General features: G+C 41.0%; 1 protein-coding gene across 1 annotated transcript; it reads left to right on the forward strand.

Moving 5' to 3' along the window:
• Window positions 1-1779: 1779 nt before the first annotated feature.
• On the forward strand, window positions 1780-20388 carry yaf2 (YY1 associated factor 2). The gene is made up of 4 exons (XM_034673504.1): window positions 1780-1972; window positions 2382-2507; window positions 17118-17273; window positions 17582-20388. The coding sequence occupies exons 1-4, from the start codon at window positions 1947-1949 to the stop codon at window positions 17838-17840; spliced, it is 567 nt and encodes a 188-aa protein (XP_034529395.1). The 5' UTR covers window positions 1780-1946; the 3' UTR covers window positions 17841-20388.
• Window positions 20389-21651: the final 1263 nt, after the last annotated feature.

Below are 21651 nucleotides of genomic sequence, written 5' to 3' on the forward strand. Positions count from 1 at the left end.
GCTGGAGAAGGTTGCTTACAACTTCTCTTACAAAATGAAGTGAATGGAAAAACAAAGTTATGATTGACCTTCATAGATTCCTTTACACGTGAACAATTCTCACTATTACATGCTGTGTAAGTTGTGCATGTTAGTTTTTAGTGTATGACAAGCTGTCATAATGTTATAGTAAAAAGATGAAGTTGGCTTCCTAATGAAAATGAAAATGAGGTAAACACGACTTCGCCTTGTTCGACGATTACACGTAATGACCTAGATGCTGTGTGAAAATCCTTAATATTGCATCAGCTCAAAGGCTGCAGTAGGGGTTTTCCTGCGGTAAAATCCCCTCGTCGGAGGATAATGGAGAACCCAGCTGGTTGTCCTTAATATGACAAGAAAGAACCTCTGGCAGCATCACTATTGCGCTTTTGGTGTGTGAATTGAAGGACACCGTACAGTGGTTAGCTTGGAAATGTGTTGTTAGATGCTCGCTTGCGTCAACGCGCAAATAAAGGCAGGGATTCCCTGATGCTTTCTGCGACCATGATCTACTCTGCTGCGACATTACTGAAGCCAGTGAAGCCAACGATGTGCGAATATGAGAGGATTCCCAGTACAATAAGATGGTATGAACGACCCCCGTGTTGAAACATTGCTGTAGACGCATTATTAGCTTTTATGGCTTTTGTTGCGTTTACGTGCGCACGGAAATTGGAAAGCGAAACGATTTAGTCAAATAGGATGGATAAAAGGGATAGCTGCTCGTATTTAAGAAAATTCTCACAGATCCAACGACTTACAGTGAAAGTGTATTGCAGTTTTAAGTGTTATTATGATGCAAAGTGGCCTGTTAAACCTAAATATGGACACCTACGCATTTCCTTCTGGATGCATGAACATGTTTGTGCATTAGTTATATATATCTTTAGAAACGTGTTTTTAATTAAGTTGTTAACTATTGAGATGAAGCAGGCATATACTATCCTTTGTAATTAAATAACGTTTTGCAGGATGAATGCTGGTGAATCAGCCAAATCAGATGCATGTTGGTATATGCAATGTGTGATCTAAATGACAACCTAAAGTAGTTTAGTCTGTATTTAATGGTTTTCTAAGGGGCAGTGTGTTTACGGGTCTTAATAGTGTGAACATATTACAAAAGCAGGCAGAGCGCAATCTGCAATAATGAAATATTGTGGTAATCAAGATTCAAGATTCAAGAAAGCTTTATTGCCAAGTGAGCTCGCACACAAGGAATTTGACGTGGTGAATGGAACACTGGTACTTAACAACAAGACAGTGAGGACACAACAAGACAGTAAGGACAATACATATATATAAAGCTAAACACAAATCCAAAATTTCGTAATAAAATTAAAAATAATATCTGTACAAAGAAAGGTATAGAAGTACTTTTAAAGACATGAAATAAGTTAAATTAGCCTAAGCCAGAGTGCACATGTAGTAGATGAATATAATAACAAGATATGTTATGGAATAATGAACAATGTTGCACATAGTTATGAGGTATTGCACCGGAAATCAAAGTATTGCACATGTATGTGAAATATCACAGGAGTCTTTAGTGTTTTACAGTTTACAATGTGTGATCTAAATGACAACCTACGTCTGTATTTAATGGTTATCTAAGGGACAGTGTGTTTATGCGGGTCTGGCTGTACCTAAAAACGGACTAGTGTGAACATATTACATCTTTAGTACACAGGAGTGAGATGTTCCGGCGGGTTCTTGAAGGCAGCATAGATTTATCAAGAGGAATGTCAGCCTCAGGAAGTAACCCAGCCTCTGATTGGCCCTACTCGGTCACGTGACCATTTCCCAAGCGGAGTTTCCACGACAGCTGGAAGCCGAGCGGCACAGGCGCATCGCTTCTTTGCTAAAAAATACTGGAAATAACACGACTTCTGCTCGTCTCAGCACCTCCAGAGAAACCCTGGTCTGGCATGGGCGACAAGAGGAGTCCCACAAGGTAACGACCGAGTTACAGCGTCCGAGATATTCGAGCTTTAAGGAGAGAGGGGGGAGCGGACATCGACGAGCGCACAGAAAAAAAATGGGTTTTCTCCACGGTCTCCCTCTCTCGCGCTGCATGTGTGTGCGCGTGTTAGTGTGCGCGCGCGGGTGTTAAAACCTCATCGCCAATTACAGTGTCGGATCACAGCTCGCTTGCAGATGATTTCCTAAATCCTATAGGCTTACCCAGATGTTAGCTATCGATAGCCTTCGTGGATGCGAGCTGAACTCACTCTTGTCTCTTCTCGACCCCTTTTCCTCTTTTCTTACATTCTCTTTTGGTGTTTTTTAACTCCCCCTCTCTCCCTCTCTCTCATTCTCTCTCCCTCTCTCATTTTTTTTTTTTTACATTTATTGTTCTAAAGGCCGAAGCGTCAACCGAAGCCCTCCTCCGACGAGGGGTTTTGGGACTGCAGCGTCTGCACGTACAAGAACACGGCAGAAGCTTTTAAGTGCATGATGTGTGATGTCAGGAAGGGGACATCAACAAGGTAAGGCTGTTGATATACATTACCTTTGTGCTCTTTTGCATTAGCAGGTCCCACAGGGAGGGGAGGAGGGGGGGTCCTTGGGGACTCAACCCCCCCACCCCCAGAGTAAATAAGAAACAGTTTAACCTTGATTTGGTTTTTAAATTTGATTTGATGTCTCTATTTCGAACATGTAAAAGTAAAATAGAAAAAAAAGCATACAAGTAAAAAAGAAGAAATAGTTATACAAACATACAAGTAAAATAGAAGAAATAGTTATACAAGTAAAATAGAAGAAATAGATATACAAACATACAAGTAGAAAAGAAGGAATAGATATACAAACATACAAGTAAAAAAGAAGGAATAGATATACAAACATACAAGTAAAAAAGAAGGAATAGATATACAAACATACAAGTAAAAAAGAAGGAATAGATATACAAACATACAAGTAAAAAAGAAGGAATAGATATACAAACATACAAGTAAAAAAGAAGGAATAGATATACAAACATACAAGTAAAAAAGAAGGAATAGATATACAAACATACAAGTAAAAAAGAAGAAATAGATATACAAACATACAAGTAAAAAAGAAGAAATAGATATACAAATATACAAGTAAAAAAGAAGGAATAGATATACAAACTTACAAGTAAAAAAGAAGAAATAGGTAAGCATACAAGTAAAAATGAAGGAATAGTTATACAAACATACTGGCAAGGCAAGTTTATTTGTATAGTGCATTTCATACTCAATGTGCTTTACATTAAAACATTAAAAGCATTGGAAACATTCAGACAAGCATAAAAGAGCACAATTAAAATGACAAATATAATACAACAGAAAATAAAAGGAAAATTGGAAAGGTAAGTTAAAATCCCCATTCAAAACGAGTTAAAATAAGCTAAGATAGGAAGGCAGTAAAAAAGAAGAAATAGTTATACAAAAAAACCCAAATCAATCAGTTCCATTAGACAGCACTTGAAACATTTGACTTTTAATGTGCGAAAAGGAGTAGGAAGAAGTTCAAACTGATCTAATCCTACCCCTTTATTCACTATTTTCTGGCATTATACACTTACACCTACACTACTTACTACCACCACTCATCTTTTATTAAAAACATTTGTATTTTTAACAGTGAGAAAATGGGTTAAAATGATCCAGTTGTTAATAAATGAATCTCTGTTAGCTGTTTTTACTACTCTGTATCAAAAACAAGACTTTAAACTTTCACTGACATGTTAAGGGTAGTTATGTTTCAGGTAATAATTGCAATCCTAATATTCTGTTTCGTCAAATTCAACACCTCTTCTACTTTTTCTTCAAGTTAAACTTACAATAATATGTAAATGGCATAACTGATTCATCTATTGAGTCATTTTAAATCAGGAATGTTAATGATTGTGTGCCGTAGCTTCTTAAATGTTAGTATTTGCCTCTATCATCACATCAGGGTCTGTGGGTTTTCAAATGTTGTTTGGGTAAATCAGATGAATTTGAAGATGTTATGTTGGTGAAGAGATTGTTTGAGTAAGTAAAAGATGAACCAGTTTATTGTGTAAATAATCCGTATAAATACTGAGACTGAAAACTATTATTAGTTGCGGTCCTATTCTCAGCAGTGCATTAGTCTTTATGTTCCAGCCTGAGTCTTGACACTGACCTCTGTAAATTGAAGGAGAGGGATGCTTGCTCCTCTTCTAAAGCACACACATCCATCTTGTTGCCCTGGAGATATTTATAACAGACAGGTACTCAAGTATACAAATACACAGCACCAACACACATTCAGTGCCCTCTGTGATATTCCTCCCCGACATTGTTGATTTGCAGCAGTGTGTCACTCTTATTCCTGAGTGGCAGTCATTATCAGGGTGAACACACAACAAAAGGCTGCAGGAGAAGCTGTAGGAAACCATGTTTGTTGTTCTCCCTCTTTAATGTACAGCCAATTATCCTCTTCTGCATCAGCACACCTAGTACTTGATTTCCCTACAACAGCAACAACACATCAGAACAGTTGTTAGCTTTGATGCCTTTTTTTTTTTAAACTATGGTATGTCTCATGTTGGTGCATGCACTTGTACGCCTGTGTGTTTTTCTGTGTGTGTGTGTGGGAGGGCTAGTTGTGAAAAGAGGTTGTCAGAGCAGCTGCCAGACAGACAGCCATAGCTCATTACTATGCAACAGCTTAATCAGCCCTGCTGTCATCAGAGACACACACACACACACTCGCGTACAGATGCACTCGACATGCAAATTTTACACATGACTGCATACATATTCGTACACAAACACACACTCATTCTTGATACACACAGCCATGAATACACTCTTGAGTGCACAAGTGCTGCTCACACAAACATAGAGATTGAGAAGCTTCCGCACTGTTGTCACAGGGTCGGGATTGTTGCAATTGAGCGTTGATTGTGGAGAGGACACTTCAGGGACTCTGCATTTTGCTTCCGTAAAAACAAGCGTCCTGCAGCTTTGCCAGGAATCTGTCTGAATCCTCACATCAACAAAAGCAGTGACACCCTTTGTCTTCCCCATCTGGGTATTTTTGTTTGTTTGTTTTGGGGAAGTTGGCAAGGACACAAGGACCCAGAATTCCTTGCGACACCCTAGACACCCCCCTGACAAATTTACTCCAGCAGAAGGTCTTAGTTAATGTTAATAACCCCCTGTCCTTCCAGCTGAGGTGCTGCAGAAATGTAGCCTTGTCATGCTCCTACAGAAGGCCGAACACAAACAAGTACTCACGCCGCCACACGCAGGCTAATTCTGCAGCAAAATGGCCACACAGGTGGTCGCAGCTGTTAACGACGGAACACAACAGACGAGCGGATTTCTGGGCGCGCGAAGCCGAAGGTGCTAAAGGGCAAACAACATGCAGAATATTAATGGAGGACACTGCAAATTCCTGCACTGGTTACTAAACAAGCATGACTGAGCTATTACTGTGAGGTAATGAATTAATGCTTGACACAGAGCGTGGAGGGCCCAGTGGTTGGTGGAAATTTCCCACAGCTTGAAGGTCACAGGTTTGACAGTTGTGGGGGATGCGGTGGCATCAACTCGTCACTTGTGATTGGTTGAAAATTCAAAGCAGCGGCGTGACATTTTGAAGATACTTTTTAATATGTCGTATCGTATTGATCGTATCCTGTGGTGTCATATCGTACTATAAGGCATCTTATCATATTGTATGGCATGGTGTCATATCTTATCACATACTATTGCATTGTAAGAATATGGTATGCAATGCAATACCATGTGATATTGCACCGCACCTCATTGTATCCTCATATCATCATATCCTTTGGCATCAGATTGTATTGAATTGTATCTCTTCCCATTGTATCTTATCTTATGATATCATTGGCATCATATTGGTATTTTAGCACTTCAGGTTGAAGGTCTCTCAAATGAAACACTTAAGAACAAGGTGGAGAAATATCTTTGGAGAACAAGAATTAGCATGCAGAGAGACACAGCTGTTTTTTATTAAGATGACGTTTTGCAGATCTTCACGTTCAGATCCCTCTGATTTGCGGAGATGATCTACTGCAGGGACCCAAAGCTGGCGGTTGATTGAGAGCACTGAGTTGGACCGAAGACAGGGACACATCAGCAGGATTGGACTCGCTTATCTGAGGAGGTGGAGTGAAATGAGAGAGAGAGAGAGTGAGAGAGAGAGGGGCAGATTGTCGTTCCACTAATTCCCTCATGGAAACTTGCACAGAAAAACACAAGTGGGACCTGCACCTGCATGGCAATAACAGAAAAGGGTGCAAACTTAATGCCATTTTGGCAGATTAGTATGAAGAGTATGTTGTTCTTCCAAAGCGAGCTCCCTGCTAGATCACTGTATTTAATTAAAGCTGTCTTAGAGGAGCTCTGGGATCACAGCCTCATTACCTTTTAGCCTTTGCTGAGTTAAAGTGGGAGACATTTTATCTCCTCTTCCCGCCTTTTTGGGCTGACTTCTAGCCTTTCAAAATCAGGATGGTTCTGTGACTTTAAAAAGCTGGAAGGTTTGATTCCTACAATCAGCTAAAAGACACTCACAGCCTCCCAGAGCCCCCATTAGAACTTGTCCTGGATTAGGGCGTCATCTGAATGTTTGAAGATGGATGATCAGGCGTGTTTCAGACTTAATGCTCCCGTCTGCTTTTTTGTAATAAAGGCTGAAAAATCTCATGTGAAGCGGTGCTGACAGACAGCTGCTAAACCCCAACCTGAACACCGCCCACAGTCAAATACTACTGGGTGTAATAGAGCAGCGTGTGTGTGTGTGTGTGTGTGTGTGTGTGTGTGTGTGTGTGTGTGTGTGTGTATGTGTGACCTTCTCTGGTGTCTCGCCTACACCTCCTGCATCTGTTCACTGAGCTGTGACAAGTCAAGCCCACCAGGGAAACACTCGCTGTGTGCATGCAGGAGATTTTTCAGCAGCAGTATTTCTACAGGTCAGGACAGTGAGCTTGATCGTGTTCATACCGTTATCTCTTCTTTCTCCCAACTTTTCAGTGTGTTTTTTTTTTCCTCTCCGTCCCCATTTTTTTCGCTCTCTCTATCCTAGAGTTGAACTTAACCTAGGGCATCTCTCAGTGACAGATTGACTGATGTTCAGGTCCTTGTCGGCTCCGTCTAAACAAGCAGAAGCTACTTCGTGCAGGCTGGGAGCCTGTCAGCGCTTCGGCTTTTCAGATGTTGTTTTATCATCCTCCACACAAGCTCGCCCTCTCAGTTCACATACAGTGCACACACTTCGTATTTGGACAACATGATATGGGTAAATTGACTGCAAATGAGCCAACTGCATGTCAACCTAGTGCAGGATTACAACAATTTTAGGGAGGGTATTTATGCTTATTAATATGATAAAATTGATAAAAGGAAAAACAAATACAATACACATACTCATTAAACTAGATTCAACTTAATTTAATTCCTCTTTGACCCATTTGGTCCCAAAAAAACGTTAATTTAACATTTTTAAACACATTATTTCTGACCAACAGGGCAAGAGTTTCGTTTAAATATTTGAACTATTAATTTTTGGGGCATTTCTTAAATAACATGATATAATTCATTTCATTTATTTATGTATTTATTTATTTTTTAAATTTATTTTATTCTATTCTATATATTTTTTATTATTATTATTATTTTTTAAATGTATTTTATTTTATTATATTTTATTTATTTATTAATTTTTATATTTATTTTTATATTTATTTTTATTTCATTTAAAAGGACCATGCATATTAATTAACATTTTTGTAAATATGCCAGAGTTAGCCAAAAGGCTAGTTTACATCTGTCGTCCCTTGCCAGATTTTAAAAAGGCTCCCAAAAAAGATCAAGATTAAACAAAAAAAATAAAAAATAAAAAAGGGAGAGGACAAACAAAAACAAAAAAGAAAAGAAGAATAGAAAAGAAAGCACATTAGTGTACAAATAACACCATACCATTAAAAATGACTAAAAACTACATACGGAGATGACACGACAGTCTTTGAGAAAGTGGCCATGGACTTAAATTACATGGAGCAAGACAATCAGGAAGCAGCAATAAGGATATGTTAAAGAAGACGCATGCAGACACAACAGAACTACATTTAACAGTGCTGTACACAATTGCATCAGGCAGTGAATATCAATCATTAAAGTAGCGGCATACAATTGGCATTAAGCCACATATAGACTGAGCAACAGATGCACACAACCAATAGACAACTCAAGCAAGCAACAGAAGTTAAAAAACATCTGTAAATAATCACATGTTTAAAAAAGAGAGAAAAATAAACTTAACCGGGGGTAAAAATTTGCCATTTTAAAGCTTTTGAAGGGAGAATTGAGTTGGTGATGGATTGCAGTAGATTTCCATTCTAACAAGTGATTCTGATCAAAACAGCAATACACAGCTTGTAATGCAAAAAGGAGAATTAATGATGCTTTTTTTCCACTCCTTATATTCTCTCTATATAGCTGCACTCATAACACTGTGTGCAGCAGAGCAGTGGAATAGTAATATACAATGTAATGTATATTAAAATGCTGCCTGAAGAGAAATGCAGAGTGGAGTTTGAATTAGCTTTAATATTCCATTGCGACTTGAATACTGAGTTTGGTTATGTCATTTAAATGAGTGATCCTATCCTCACATCTCCACAAAGCGTATTATTACTTCTTGGTGTGCAGCATCCTTAGTTTGTTTCACAGCCTCTTACAAGGTCAAGAATCAAAGAAGAACCGCTTACATGCTGTCATATCAAGGCGGGATATTTACAATCCTGTTATGCCTTGTTTGCAATGTATAACGAAACGAGGCGTTATCTGCCACTGAACCTCCCTCAGAGGAAGTAACAGAGGCAGAATGGGGGGGGGGGGTGATGTTTGGCACCGGAGCTGGCAGGGGGGGAACAGCGCTGTTTGAGTGTGTTTGTCTGAGTGGTAGCGCTCCTGCTGTGTGTCAGCAAGCCGTGCCTCTGGTGCTTCCGGAACCATAGACTGTATAATGAAATATAGTATCAATGACGTCACCCAAGCGCTGTTTTGAAGCGAATAATCGGCGGGAGCCATATTGGAAATGCTGATGTCAACCTAACTGCTGTCAAGCTAGTGTGAGGTAAAGAGGCAGGCTTTGAGCCTCCTCGCTAACAGCTACAGTGTTCCCGCCTGTCAATCAAGTCAGCTGTGCCTCTCAGAACAGAAAACTCAGAATCTTAATATCTTCAAAATTACAGCATTATGAAAAAATTCACCTCCCCTATAGTGTGTGCCGAAAGAGTAATGAGCTATCCAGACTACACTCGTATTTTGTACCAGGCTGTAAACACGTTTATTTCTGCTGTAAAGATCCTCTTTTTTGAATTGGTACGTATGTGGTTTCCGATATTTCCAGAGCCAGCCTGAAGCGGACACTTGAGAAACTGCAGTTTTTTAACACTTCCGCATCAGCTTCAATCCTCGCCGCCAGAGGTTGTCGCTTGTCTGGAATGCTGTAATGCAATGTGTAATCACACACTGGGACACCAACATTGCACCGTTTCTGGGTGCGATCAAGCGGTAACCTCCGATCTAAGAATATGAGTCCATCAGGAAGTGTTAAAAACTGCAGTTCATCGAGGATCCGCTTGAGGCTGGCTCCGGAAGTACCGGAAACCACATACACACCTATTCAAAAAAGCCAATCTTTACAGCAGAAATAAACATGTTTACAGCCTGGTACACAAGACGAGTGTAGTCTGGATAACTCATGTCTCGATCGGCTCACACTGTGAGGGGGTGAATTTTTTTCAAACTACTGGTTGTGGTGAGCTAGCTGTTGGCTAGGAGGCTCAAAGCTCGCCTCTTTACGTCACACTCGCTCGACAGCAGCAATATGGACTGTCGACGATTGGCCTCAAAACAGCGCTTCAGAAACAGATGGGTGACGTCACGGATCCTACGTCCATATTTTATACAGTCTATGGGTGCGATGTGTAAGTCCAAAAGTGTAGTGAAGGCGGCAGTGTGCATGGGAGTTGACCAACTGCTGAACATTGTTGTTGTTTGGTAAATAAGCTACCGTGTTAATGGTTATTATAAATCCCCCAATCTGATTGGACAGAACTTTCAACAAGCAGAGAGCAAGATATTTACTCCTCATCTTGGACTTGTGTGTGGTCATTTAGCACTAATGCAGGCACACACTTCTGGTTAAAATTTAAGGTCATATATTAATTCAGAAAAGTATTGAATAACTGTTTTGTGATGATGTTTTCTTGGTTGTTTATGTGGTCTTCAGTTTTGTAAAAGCTGTCGGGCCTTGAGTGGTTATGTGAAATTACATCTTAAGAGTGGGCGATAGTGAGAGCTAATGAATAGGTTTCATGAGCTGGTAGGTGTGACATAATCAAAGCTAATAATAGGAAAGCCAGTCATTGTTACTTAAAACTATGTTAAATAATTGATTGAAATTGCATCTAAATGAGTATCACCCACGTAAAACTGACTCTATATCACCAACAACGTAACATCATCCAATCTAGATGATTGCATCCTCTTGTAAGTCACAATCAGTCATGTGTGTTACTGTTTTCAACGCCTGCACAGCATACAAACTGTGTGTACACCCAGGACAATGAAGCTGGCTGTTATCACGTCACTGTGGCTCAAGATTATGGCTACGTGATAAGCCTGTAATTACTTTGCTGACACTGATGCATGACATACTGCTCCATGTGTGTACGCAGGGAGCGTGTGTGTGAAAGGAGAATGCAGCACAGTGTGGCTAGCGGGCTGCAGAAAGTGTCATAAACCACAGGACGTGGAGTGCCATCTGCTTCGCACACACATACACACACATGGCGCTAGCATGTACGGGCAGGAAGAGACATTAATCATCGGGTTGGAGGAGCTCCCGGGAGCAGCCCACGACCCGCTGATAGAAAACCTGATACACACCTACACCTAGATTGCGAGAGCGTTCAACAGGGCATAAAATCCACCTTTCACAATGATCTTACAATCATCACAGAACACTGAGGTTTGTTTTTTATAGCAGCACACTCCTCCTCCTCCAGCGCTTATTTGCAGTCCATCAGCTGTCCTGTGGGCTGTTTGCTCATCACACAATGTACTCGACAAATGTTAGCAAGCGCTCCAAACATCTGCAGAGATTTGCGCTGATGCCTCGTGGATGTAATGCGTTATGAGTTCTAACATTTGTCGAACGGATGCCTTGAAAGCAGCGCTGTCAGGACATAGAGGCACAGCTTTGGCCTTGAAGTATTTTACAATAAAAAGACCCAAGCTGCACTGTTCTGACTTCCAAAGCAAGACTCTGTTTATAGTGAGACACTGCACCTTCATCTGTGCACCTCATTGGTATGGAGCTCACTGTCCTTACACAAACAGCCTGCCCCCTGAGGTTTCCCTGCAGAGGGTGTGTTGGTTTTGTTGCAACGCCAGTGCTCAGTTTTATGAGTCTGTCCACCCAAAAACATAATAAAACTTGAATGGTTTCTTCCTTTAGTGAGGAAATGAAACAGTAGGAAGACATATGTTGAAACGTGTATGTTTCTCTCAGATAAACTAACGGCATCAAACTTGCTTTACAGAAGAAAAAAAGGAGAAACAGATGTCTGAACGGCTGTTTTTTATGAACTATTGTAGAGTTTATTGGGACTGAAATGGAGCTTTAACCAATCACATAAAACCACCATCATATTATTTGGGAATGAAAGCCTTACAGTTACTCGGTAGGGATGTACTTGTGCTACAGCACTACTAGCTGGGGCTGTAGCACTATGATGGTTGCTGCCATAATGCTAAAATGTAGGGATGCATCGAAAATTTGGCCACCGAAAATTTTGGTTAAAGACTTTTATCACCAAAACAACACGGCCGAAACAGAATGTTGTGATGACGCAAGCAAAAACTGCAACCACTACGCGCTTGTCTGGATAAGGGCCAACATGTCTGCATCCGTTCTTCCTTTAATTGCAACACTAAAGCGTCTTCTAAGCAAAGAGGCTGCGACGGACCACGGAGTGAAAACAATGAAAAGTACACTCTTAGAGTTTGTCAGCACACGTTTCGCTGAGATCAATCCGGATCCTCTGCACTTCATCGCGACTGTACTTGATCCGCGTTATAAAGATCATTACTTGGATGTGGGAATAAAGCAGCGCACGAGAAATGATCCAGGCCACGATGGATGCGGCGAACCCGCTTGGAGACGGAGAAGTGCACAGCGCAGGAGAAGGAGAACAGAGCGCAGAAAAAAGGACTCATCTCTCTGAACCAGATGAGGGGCATGCACCCTCGTTGTCTGATATGTTCGTTGAGATCCTTGATTTTAGTGAGGTTAGTACACAGACAGAGCCATTAATGCAAAGGTAGGGGAGACCGGGGACAGTTGTAACATTTTTGACATTTCTGTCTATAACTTTGAGCTCCTTTAACCCAGTGTGTTCAAACTGCTACACAATCTAGCTTCAAGTGTCTGCTAATAAATGGCCTAAAAATGTCTGTGCAACACAAACAGAAAATGCATGGCTTAATCTCAAATCCAAGGAGTGAAATGTTACAGCTGTCCCCGGTCTCCCTACTAATAATAATCTCTTTCTTTTATTGTCGGTTTTCGGCTTTGGTTTCCTCATTGTTGGTTTTCGGTTTCGGCCAAGAATTTTCATTTCAGTGCATCCCTAAAAACCAGCCAAGCATGTAATGAGGACTTAACGCTGGTAGTGCTAGCTAGCTCTGCTAAAATGTCTTGACAATTTGCATGTGTGAAAGCTAACGTAAGAAATTTCAACCCATCTTTATCATTGCATTTTACCACCAGCCTCCTAGCAAGAAGTGAAGGTGAGCTAATTGGATGTGAACACAGCAGGTAAAAGTCTGGAGCATTTGTAGCAAGCCAGTGGTGGATTGATGGTTCCCCAACCCATCCCACACATCTGAACTGAATGGAGTATCTTGAGTTGTGAGGGCTCGTCTGACTCATGATAGTCTGTGTGAACGGAAAGCTCCAGAAAATGTCAGGGCAGGGTGAGGCCGGAAAAACCTGAAATACTGTCAGGAGTGCATGTGCGAAGGAGCACAGGCAGTGTCACTTCATTTCTATGAGACGTTTAAAAACAACAGCAGTTAAACCACAATGTTAAAATCAGTAACTTGGGTGCTGGGGGAAATAAGTTGCAGTTTTCTAAACAGGTAATATGATTCATCTATAAACAGATCTTGGCTCTTCAACACTAACACACCATCTGTGTCAGTCCCTGAGTCTCTTTGAGTTTCAGCGTGGATGACCTGTTTGTCCGCTGTGGCAGAAACGTGACAGTCCAGCCAAAGAATCCTGAGTCATGAGCCGACCCCCCGACGAGTTCTGCTACGACAAACATTTTCTGTCAGATGCAACCAAATCCAAACCAGAGGGGATTTTTTTTTCCTTTTTTTTTTACATGTAGCACTGGTTCCCTGACTGCTTCTTTTGAGTGCAGGCTCGAGGTGGGAGAGTGCGAGGTCAGTGGGTGCACTGCAAGGAGGAGGGAGGAGGTGTGTGTATGATGTATTTGCAAAAAAGAGGTCAGCCAGAGTTCCCCTTGTCAGTGCAGTGTGAGGGATCAGTGGCAGTATTTTATCTCCTCCAACTCCTTCAGTCTCCTGGAAAAGACAAGTTTGAGCTTAAATGCACTTAAAAGTAAAGTGTTTGTTTGAATGAGATAGAAGACAGAAGAAAGGTGGCGTATAAGGAGAGAAATGACGAATAGACTCTATTTGCTTGACTACATTCTGTGTCGTAAAAAGCCCCAAATAAAAACATGGTGATTGATATACATCGCTTCAAAATCCAGCGCGCTTTAGCCCTCCCCATAACATCCTCATTTCCCAGTGTGGGACTCCATTAGCCGCTCTGTAATAGACAGCATGTGTGGAGCAAATATTGTTTGGAACAACAGCTCCAGCACGCAGTATTAATGTCAGAAAGAAAAGGTTGTTACATTAGGCTCAGAAAATGTTGTTGGAATCAATAAACACACACAAGCACACACTCAGCCTGCAGATGGATGCCAGCAGCAAAAGCCTAAGTGCTAAGATAATAAGCATCTGATTGGGTTAACAGAGGCAGCTCTGTTTAGACCTGCTGCTTTGCCTCACTATTATATTATGGCGTCCATCTCCTCTTTCACCTCCAGGTTATTGAACCTGCTCTATTAGTGAAAATATACTCTGTTGTGATACATGAAGAGGACAGGGTGTGCAAAATATGTTTATGTTTGGGCACCAGGCGCTCTCACGGCTGAGTTTTAAATAGAAAAAGCTCATGATTAGCCTCGGGTGACATTTTTTCTTTATTGCACATCAAGCAAAAACAACACTAATGAGACAGTCGTCTTTTCATTACAAACAGTAAATCACACAGAAAGCACATGAGCGCATAATGACACCCTGAACCCAAATCATCAATCAAAGAGGAACCAAAAGAGGTTATGAATGGGGCAGCCTGTTGTCTTGTTTTTTATTTTTGGAAGGTGGAACATTTGGCCCGAGGGGCAGGATCAGGGTTGTGACAGTCGCTGTTTTTGTTTGTGAAAAACTCAAAATAAAATCACAAAAACAGGACGTGTCTTCACAATATTGGGGCTACAGGATGTCATGGAGTGAAGCAGATTCCTCAAACTGGGAACACAGGACTCTGACAGGCCTCTGCTTTTATTTTAACAAAGGTGTCAGCAGTTCTGCAGTGTCGTGCTGACAAGACAGACATATTAGAGAATCTCTCCATCTCCTTCCTATCAGACAGTTATGTAGGCCAAGAGACCCATTTGCATTTCACTCTAGCCTTTCCCTAGCATTACTGCATGTTCTGTGAAGGCAGTGATAACTCTGATAGAAAAAAAAAACTGACTCTTTGAAGCTGGGCCCCAATTTAGGTCATCCCAGAATTGTTAAACAACAGCTTTGCCCTTAGAACAAGACAGCAGACCAGCAGCTCAAAATATTCCCCCTCAGAAAACGAGGGAGAAGCCTCTAAATTGAGCTAAATAGGCCACTGAGGCTCTTTTGGCAAAAAAAAAAGTAGCACATTGCACAGCAACACCAGGTGCTCAGACTCATTTTGTGGATGGATTTGTATCAAGTCGAGCACATTTGTACACTCTGTACTTTGTTAAACTCTTCGATTACATTAGGAGAGCGGAGGAGGACATTTATCAAGAAGCACCTGGAGGCCAATGTTTTGTAATTGGAATACTTCTCTAAGAGTTCACACACAGGTTAGCACACTTGAAGGAGGCTGTTTAACAAAGTTGCAGTGTAAGAACAACAAAGCTGTGCTAGGCTTCATCTCTAAGCTCCTTTTTTATGCTTTTTCATAAACTGTATTTTTAAGATCGCACTAGTGAAGCCCCTGTTTTCAGGTACCTATCTCTTCTGGGGTCGTAGAAACAGGTCAAACAGTAGAATTGGCAGGTGAATCACAGAATGTGTTTTTCAGTGTGCATTTTTAGCTCCAGTTACAAAATGCGACCGCTCAACAGGGCTCAGAAAACACACTGTGCTCTTCTGCTCTTCTCAACATGCCCTCATGCTTCATCTGCTCACTGCTGCGCCTGTGTGCATTTGTGTGTGTGCGTCTGTCGACTCGCATGTGAAGCCATGTGCGCAAATGCGCCCCAGTGTTGTTGATTAATTTGCTCATAAAGCATGCATACATTATCATGTGCACCCATTTTCTAATCTGCATACAGCGCCTCGGCGGCTGCTGCAGTATACGCATGCAGTATTGTGCATTAGTGCATCCAGGCTACAATATCACTGTGTCTATGTGTGTGTGTATGCATGCAAAATCAGGCCCTAGATGTGTAGGCTCCCTCAACAGATGGCCTTTTCAACACACTTGCCTCTCGGCTGGGGCTCTTGCCAGCCCCCAAAACACTGGCAGGCACACAAACACACGCACACAAACACACACACAAACACACACACACACACTCCGGTACAGATATAAGATTGCAGCCTTCTTGCATGCAAACTGTTGCCAGATCAATTGCATAATGTATCATTTTTGGTACATCAGAAACTCGTGGAGGATGGAGATGTGACGATGAGGAGGAACTTTTCACATGAAAACACTCCATTATTTAGTATTACACAATGTTACACCTCTTTAAGGCCCTTTTCACACACGCACTGAACCCCTGAAAACTCCCTGAATCATCTGTGTGGGGTGACTGTGTGGACAAAAAACAGGCGAATCCATTCACTCAGTATTCATCTAGACTTGGTCCTGCTAGTGTCCTTGTAAAAAGTCAGTGCTAAGTCTCAGTTAGAGAGCCATGTGTGAGTGAACACAGCAGGTAATCGTGTGGGACATTCACCACGAGTGATGGTGTAGGCGTGGTGATGATGGCGTTTATTTTTAGAGTTTCATATCTTTACACTCTGTCTAATCTCAGTTGCGAATATTCTGATTTGAAGAAACTAACTTAGAACCATTATGGAAGACTCCTTCTCCTCCTGCATGCTCTACACTTGATGTCCCACCCAAACCAAACCAAATGTATGTTCTCATACTGTCAGGAGTTCATGGGAGAGAGTGGTAGTGATTTTTTTTCAGTAGCCATAAAAATAACACAGAAGAAAGTAAGAAAAACTGTACATGCAAACCTTTTATTTACTGTGAATTTGGTGTCAGTTTTGCTCTTCCACTTCCTATCACATCCATGTGTTGGCACACAGATCCCAGCTAGTCTATGTTTATCCATCTATGCTCTCAAACAAGCCCGTGCAGGTGAACCACATATCTCTTTCTGATGGCTGAATCCAAAGTTTATTTCTGAAAGCCCTTGCTGCCAGCGTCAAGAACACTTCAGCAGCACCACTCTAACCAGCACTGGCAGTTATATTGGCCCTTGATTATAGCGGTACGCTAGCATGAAGCCATGCGTTCATTGTGATTTTCCCTCTCATTAATCTGCCACACTCCTGTCTCTCCCTTTACTCTCTCTCTCTCTCTCTCTCTCATCTCTCTCTCTCTCTCTCTCTCTCTCTCTCTCTCTCTCTCTCTCTCCTCTCTCTCTCTCTCTCTCTATCTCTCTCTCCTTGCTTTCCTTCCTGGATTAGGAAACCTCGTCCCGTCTCCCAGCTCGTGTCGCAGCAGCAGGTAACGCAGCAGTTTGTGTTGCCCTCACAGCCCAAAAAGGAAAAGAAGGAGCGCGTGGAGAGGGAGAAGAGCGACAGAGAGCCGGCGCTTAAGAAGAACAGTCACAAGAAGATGAGGTAAACAAACTGACATGCAGTGGAGGGGTGTAACTGGGATGCATGGATAAACAAAGAGAATGGTAGATGGTGTTTATGTTGCCACCTGTCGTTTGGTTGATGTGTTGTCAGATGTCATAAAGCTCTTTAAAAGATAGAAGTGAAGAGAGTGGGGAAAACTGGAATATATTTAACATCAGCTAAAGATCAAGTTCTCTCAAGGTTCTCAGAATCAAAGGATACTATTTTCTACTAGTTGTCCTTCTTAATGCAGGTGGAAATGCTTCACACATCCTCTCATATCTATCTATCTTTTGCTCAATCCACAGACCAAGGTTAAAAAACATCGACCGCAGCAGCGCCCAGCACCTCGAGGTGACGGTTGGGGACCTGACAGTCATCATAACGGACTTTAAAGAGAAGGCAAAGCCCACGTCCACCTCCACTACGTCGTCGTCGTCCAGCGCCGCGTCCACGGCCGACCACCACAGCCAGAATGGCTCCAGCTCGGAAACAACAGAGAAGGGGCTCTCCCGCTCGTCCTCGCCCAGAGGAGAGGCCAGCTCAGTCAACGGGGAATCCCACTGAGTCAACCCCAGCTCCACCCACAGCTCATCTGCAAGCCCACAGGTCACATGTGGAGCATCCTGAATATCATTTCCAGCTGCACAATACTGACCTTAAACAAGTCCCCCCCCTCTTTTGGATATCTTAGAGTTTACCAATAAATTAGATTTAACCAGTTAAGCCGTTCAGAGAGTCTCCACAGAACTGGAAGAGTGCATTTAGAAAGCAATATGACACACCTTTTGCTCTATCCTCCGAGATTGTAGTGTTTTACATTTTTATTTGGACATTTGGTGCAATCGAAAGGATCCCACATGCTGTCTGAGGCTCAACAGAAAAGTGAGCCGGACAGTTTTACTCTGATGAGGAATTTCTTCAGGATTTTCATGACCAGTGTCATAGTTCTGTGGGATTCCCTCCAGATGCACCTACTTTCTTTTATATGTCTTTTTGTTCAACTAAATGTGCAGCCCCATCTTTGACATCATCTTCAGTGGCTGGCAGAGTGACCTATTCCTCTCCCTTGTGGAATTTTCAGCCTTCATCTGGAATCTCCACTTCCCTGTTAAAGACCTTTGACCATCAGCGTCCTTATACTGAACCTTCGACCTCACAGCGACCCGTTGATCTTTATACTCCAAACTTTTACTTCTGAACTCCCTCTGCTGAAAGAGTGACTTTTTATGATGCAAGATTTGATGTCTCAGCATAATTTTTGGAGCAGGTTGCTTAGTCCAGTCGAAGCTTGTTAGAGCTGTATAAAGGCGCTAGGAACATTTTGATAGAAGCCCTCTTTTAAATGGTACAGGAAGGTTTATCAACTGACTTAAAGGATTATACTGGTGTGCACTTCAGCCCTCTATTTGTCCTTATTTGGAAGGGTTCTGGTACCCTGGTTACTTTAGTTTAAAAAGTAAAATGGAGAGAATTAGCATAATCCCGCTATATGCCGATTTTAGCTCAAAACTTTGGTTATATGACCCTTGTATAGACCACCATGACCATCCATGAATGTGCTTGAATAGTCCTTTATTTGCTCTGGAAATATCAGAACTAAGTGAAATGAACTGTGAGTATTTAAATGGCTGCCATAGGATCTGTTGGAATTCTTCAAAAGCTAAGGAAGGATGCTTTAATGGTTCCCTTGGTAGCTTCGATAGCTCAGGCTACATAAGATCATCCTTTCTGAAAGAAAATGAGATAGCATGGTCCCAGAATTCCTTGCAGTATCAACATTTTAACATGTTGAGGAAGACACACAGGACATACTTTAATTGACTATTTCACTGCAGTCCAAATCCAGCTACAAAAGTTCTAACTGCCCTTAGGCCAGCATGAATCAGCAACTTTTTTTTAAGCTAGCAGCTGGTATAGGCAATTTAGCAGTTGCTAGCTAGTTAGCTTATGATCATTTTATTAAGTGTTTCACCTAGTCCAAATCTAGCAAACACCCTCTGGATAGCAAGAATTGGCAAAATTTGAAGCTAACAGCAGGTGAAGAAAATCATTAGCAGCTACTAGCTAGCAAAGCTAATTCTAAGCATAACCCGAACCAAAGCTTGAGTTAGGGTAATTATTGGGATAAATATCTTAGATGGTCAGACCAAGAGGTGGCTTATGTTGGCAAATGTCTGTTTGATATGCAGGTAGGCAATACTCTGTAAACATATTCGCCTTATCAGCTAACATCTGTCTCTTTCAGACTTCCCCTTCTGTCTTTAATTCTTCACATATGCTCTTACAGGTGCACAAAGTCGTGTGCCTTTTTTTCTTTTTTTAATTTTGCCTGCTTTTGTTTTCTCAAGAACTGATTATAACTAGTAAATGTACAAAGTAGTCATGTGGCTGTTTCTGTGAACTACTCCGGTATTCTCCTTTAAAAGCTGCATAAACAGGGCTGCACACTGCTTTCTACAGTGGACCCATCGTGGATCAACACCATTAAGAACCTGCTGTCTGGACATGCACATTTATCAGCTGGATCGGTGATGGCCTGCAAAGAGATGGACTTCAGAAACTGTTACAGTTCCTCCATTTTGATGTAGCAAAGTGGGCGGATCTATAGAACACACTAAACTCCCAGCAGAACAACTTATAGATCAACTTAACTATACAATAACTTATAAAACCTGTAGAGTACTACACAGATAAAATGGATATTTCTAAAAAATATTGTACTACAATGTTTTGATGTGGTTGTATTATCCATCATACCAGTGTTATTGTCGAGATATTTCCTTTAACATTTTAGCACAGATCCTGAGAACTGTCATGGCATGATAATATTATGGTCTCAGTATATTGTAAGACAGGCTTTGTTAGTTTGTTAGCATTGTTTATTGTGTCACAGGTTCACTGCACTAGCTGGGACTAGGTGCTTGGACCAGTGACAACTGTTCGGATGGATGTTTATTCAGTTGTGGCAAAAATGGACACTGAAAAATATGTTGGTGTCACTTGTTGATATTTTTTGTTTTGCTTTGCCATGCTCAATTGTTTTAAATGTGTGAACTTGTTTATTACATGTCTGAATAAGAAAATAACAAATACAAACAAAAAATACCTTTCATTATGTATATTACTTTATTTTAAATCATAACTCACTTTTTGTATGGGTGAATTTCAGCTTACTTTTTTCCAATTTTTGATTCATCATTCTTTTATTTTTTTTCTCTAACAAGGCCAGCACATTTTCTTGAGTTTTTGGCTCCACCTGGTGAACATCCGATTAACTTCATGATACTCGTGAAAAATGATTAAGGTATTCAGTCGATCTGAGCGGTTAATGTAGGCACAGAAATTAATTAACCTCTTATGTTAGTCAAGCGCTTCATTTTCCCACACTACATGAACGTGCAGTTGGCCTTCAGGTCTTTTGTCTATAGAGCCATCTAAATAAAGACGACTGGTCACTTAAAGCCCTGAAAGGCTCCTTTCAGAGGTGAAATCAATTCAAAGTTCCTGCAGACAGAGCCTGAGGGGTGGGGGGAATCAACTTTGCTTATCGCTCCCACCCTTCCCCCATTTGGGGTCCCGACCCCCGGCTTGCCATGCATAATTCGCATCAAGTGAAACTCCCACAATAGAGGCAAGAGCCGGAAGTCCTCTGTCGCCTTCAAAATAAGAGCACAGAGTCACATAAAAAGAAGGAAATTGACGGTAAGTGTGGAAACAAAAAGTTGAATACATTTTCAAGTTTGATACAATTCGAGGCCTCCAGCCGTTCAGGAATACCTGAATAAATATGTTTAAGGTCCAAATTTCTCGTATGGTAGGTCATGGTCTTTCACAAGAAATGCCTATATTTTCTTTTACGCATCTTATATATGTGTATGGAAAAGGATTAGGGCCACTTAAAAAAAAGGGCCAATAAATATTTATTATTATTATTATTATTATGAGAAAAAAAGTCAGAATTATGACTTTGATCACAGAATTATGACTTTTTTACTTTTTTTTACTTTTTTTCTCAGAAAAATAATTTAAAAAATTGACCTCAATTTTTTTTTTATTTCCCTGTGGCCCTAATCCTCTTCCGCATATGTGTATTGTAGAGGCTTATAAAAACCTTCCTTTTTGCAATTATTACTATGACCACAGACAAGATTATTACCAAATTAAAGATTATATTAAACCACGTCGCACAGGATTTAAGCATTGATTGTTTTTACAAATGATTAATAACACTCAAAACAATATTGTCTGAAGGATTTTTTCCCCTTAACCACTTTTGAGTCAAGATTTAAGAAGTACTTTTTTTATATTCAATTTTTAATAGGATATCTAATGTCTAATATCTAATTTAATAGGATACATCCCCTAGGATATACTT

Source organism: Notolabrus celidotus, chromosome 21 (genome assembly GCF_009762535.1).
Source record: "Notolabrus celidotus isolate fNotCel1 chromosome 21, fNotCel1.pri, whole genome shotgun sequence".
NCBI classification, from domain to species: Eukaryota; Metazoa; Chordata; class Actinopteri; order Labriformes; family Labridae; genus Notolabrus; species Notolabrus celidotus.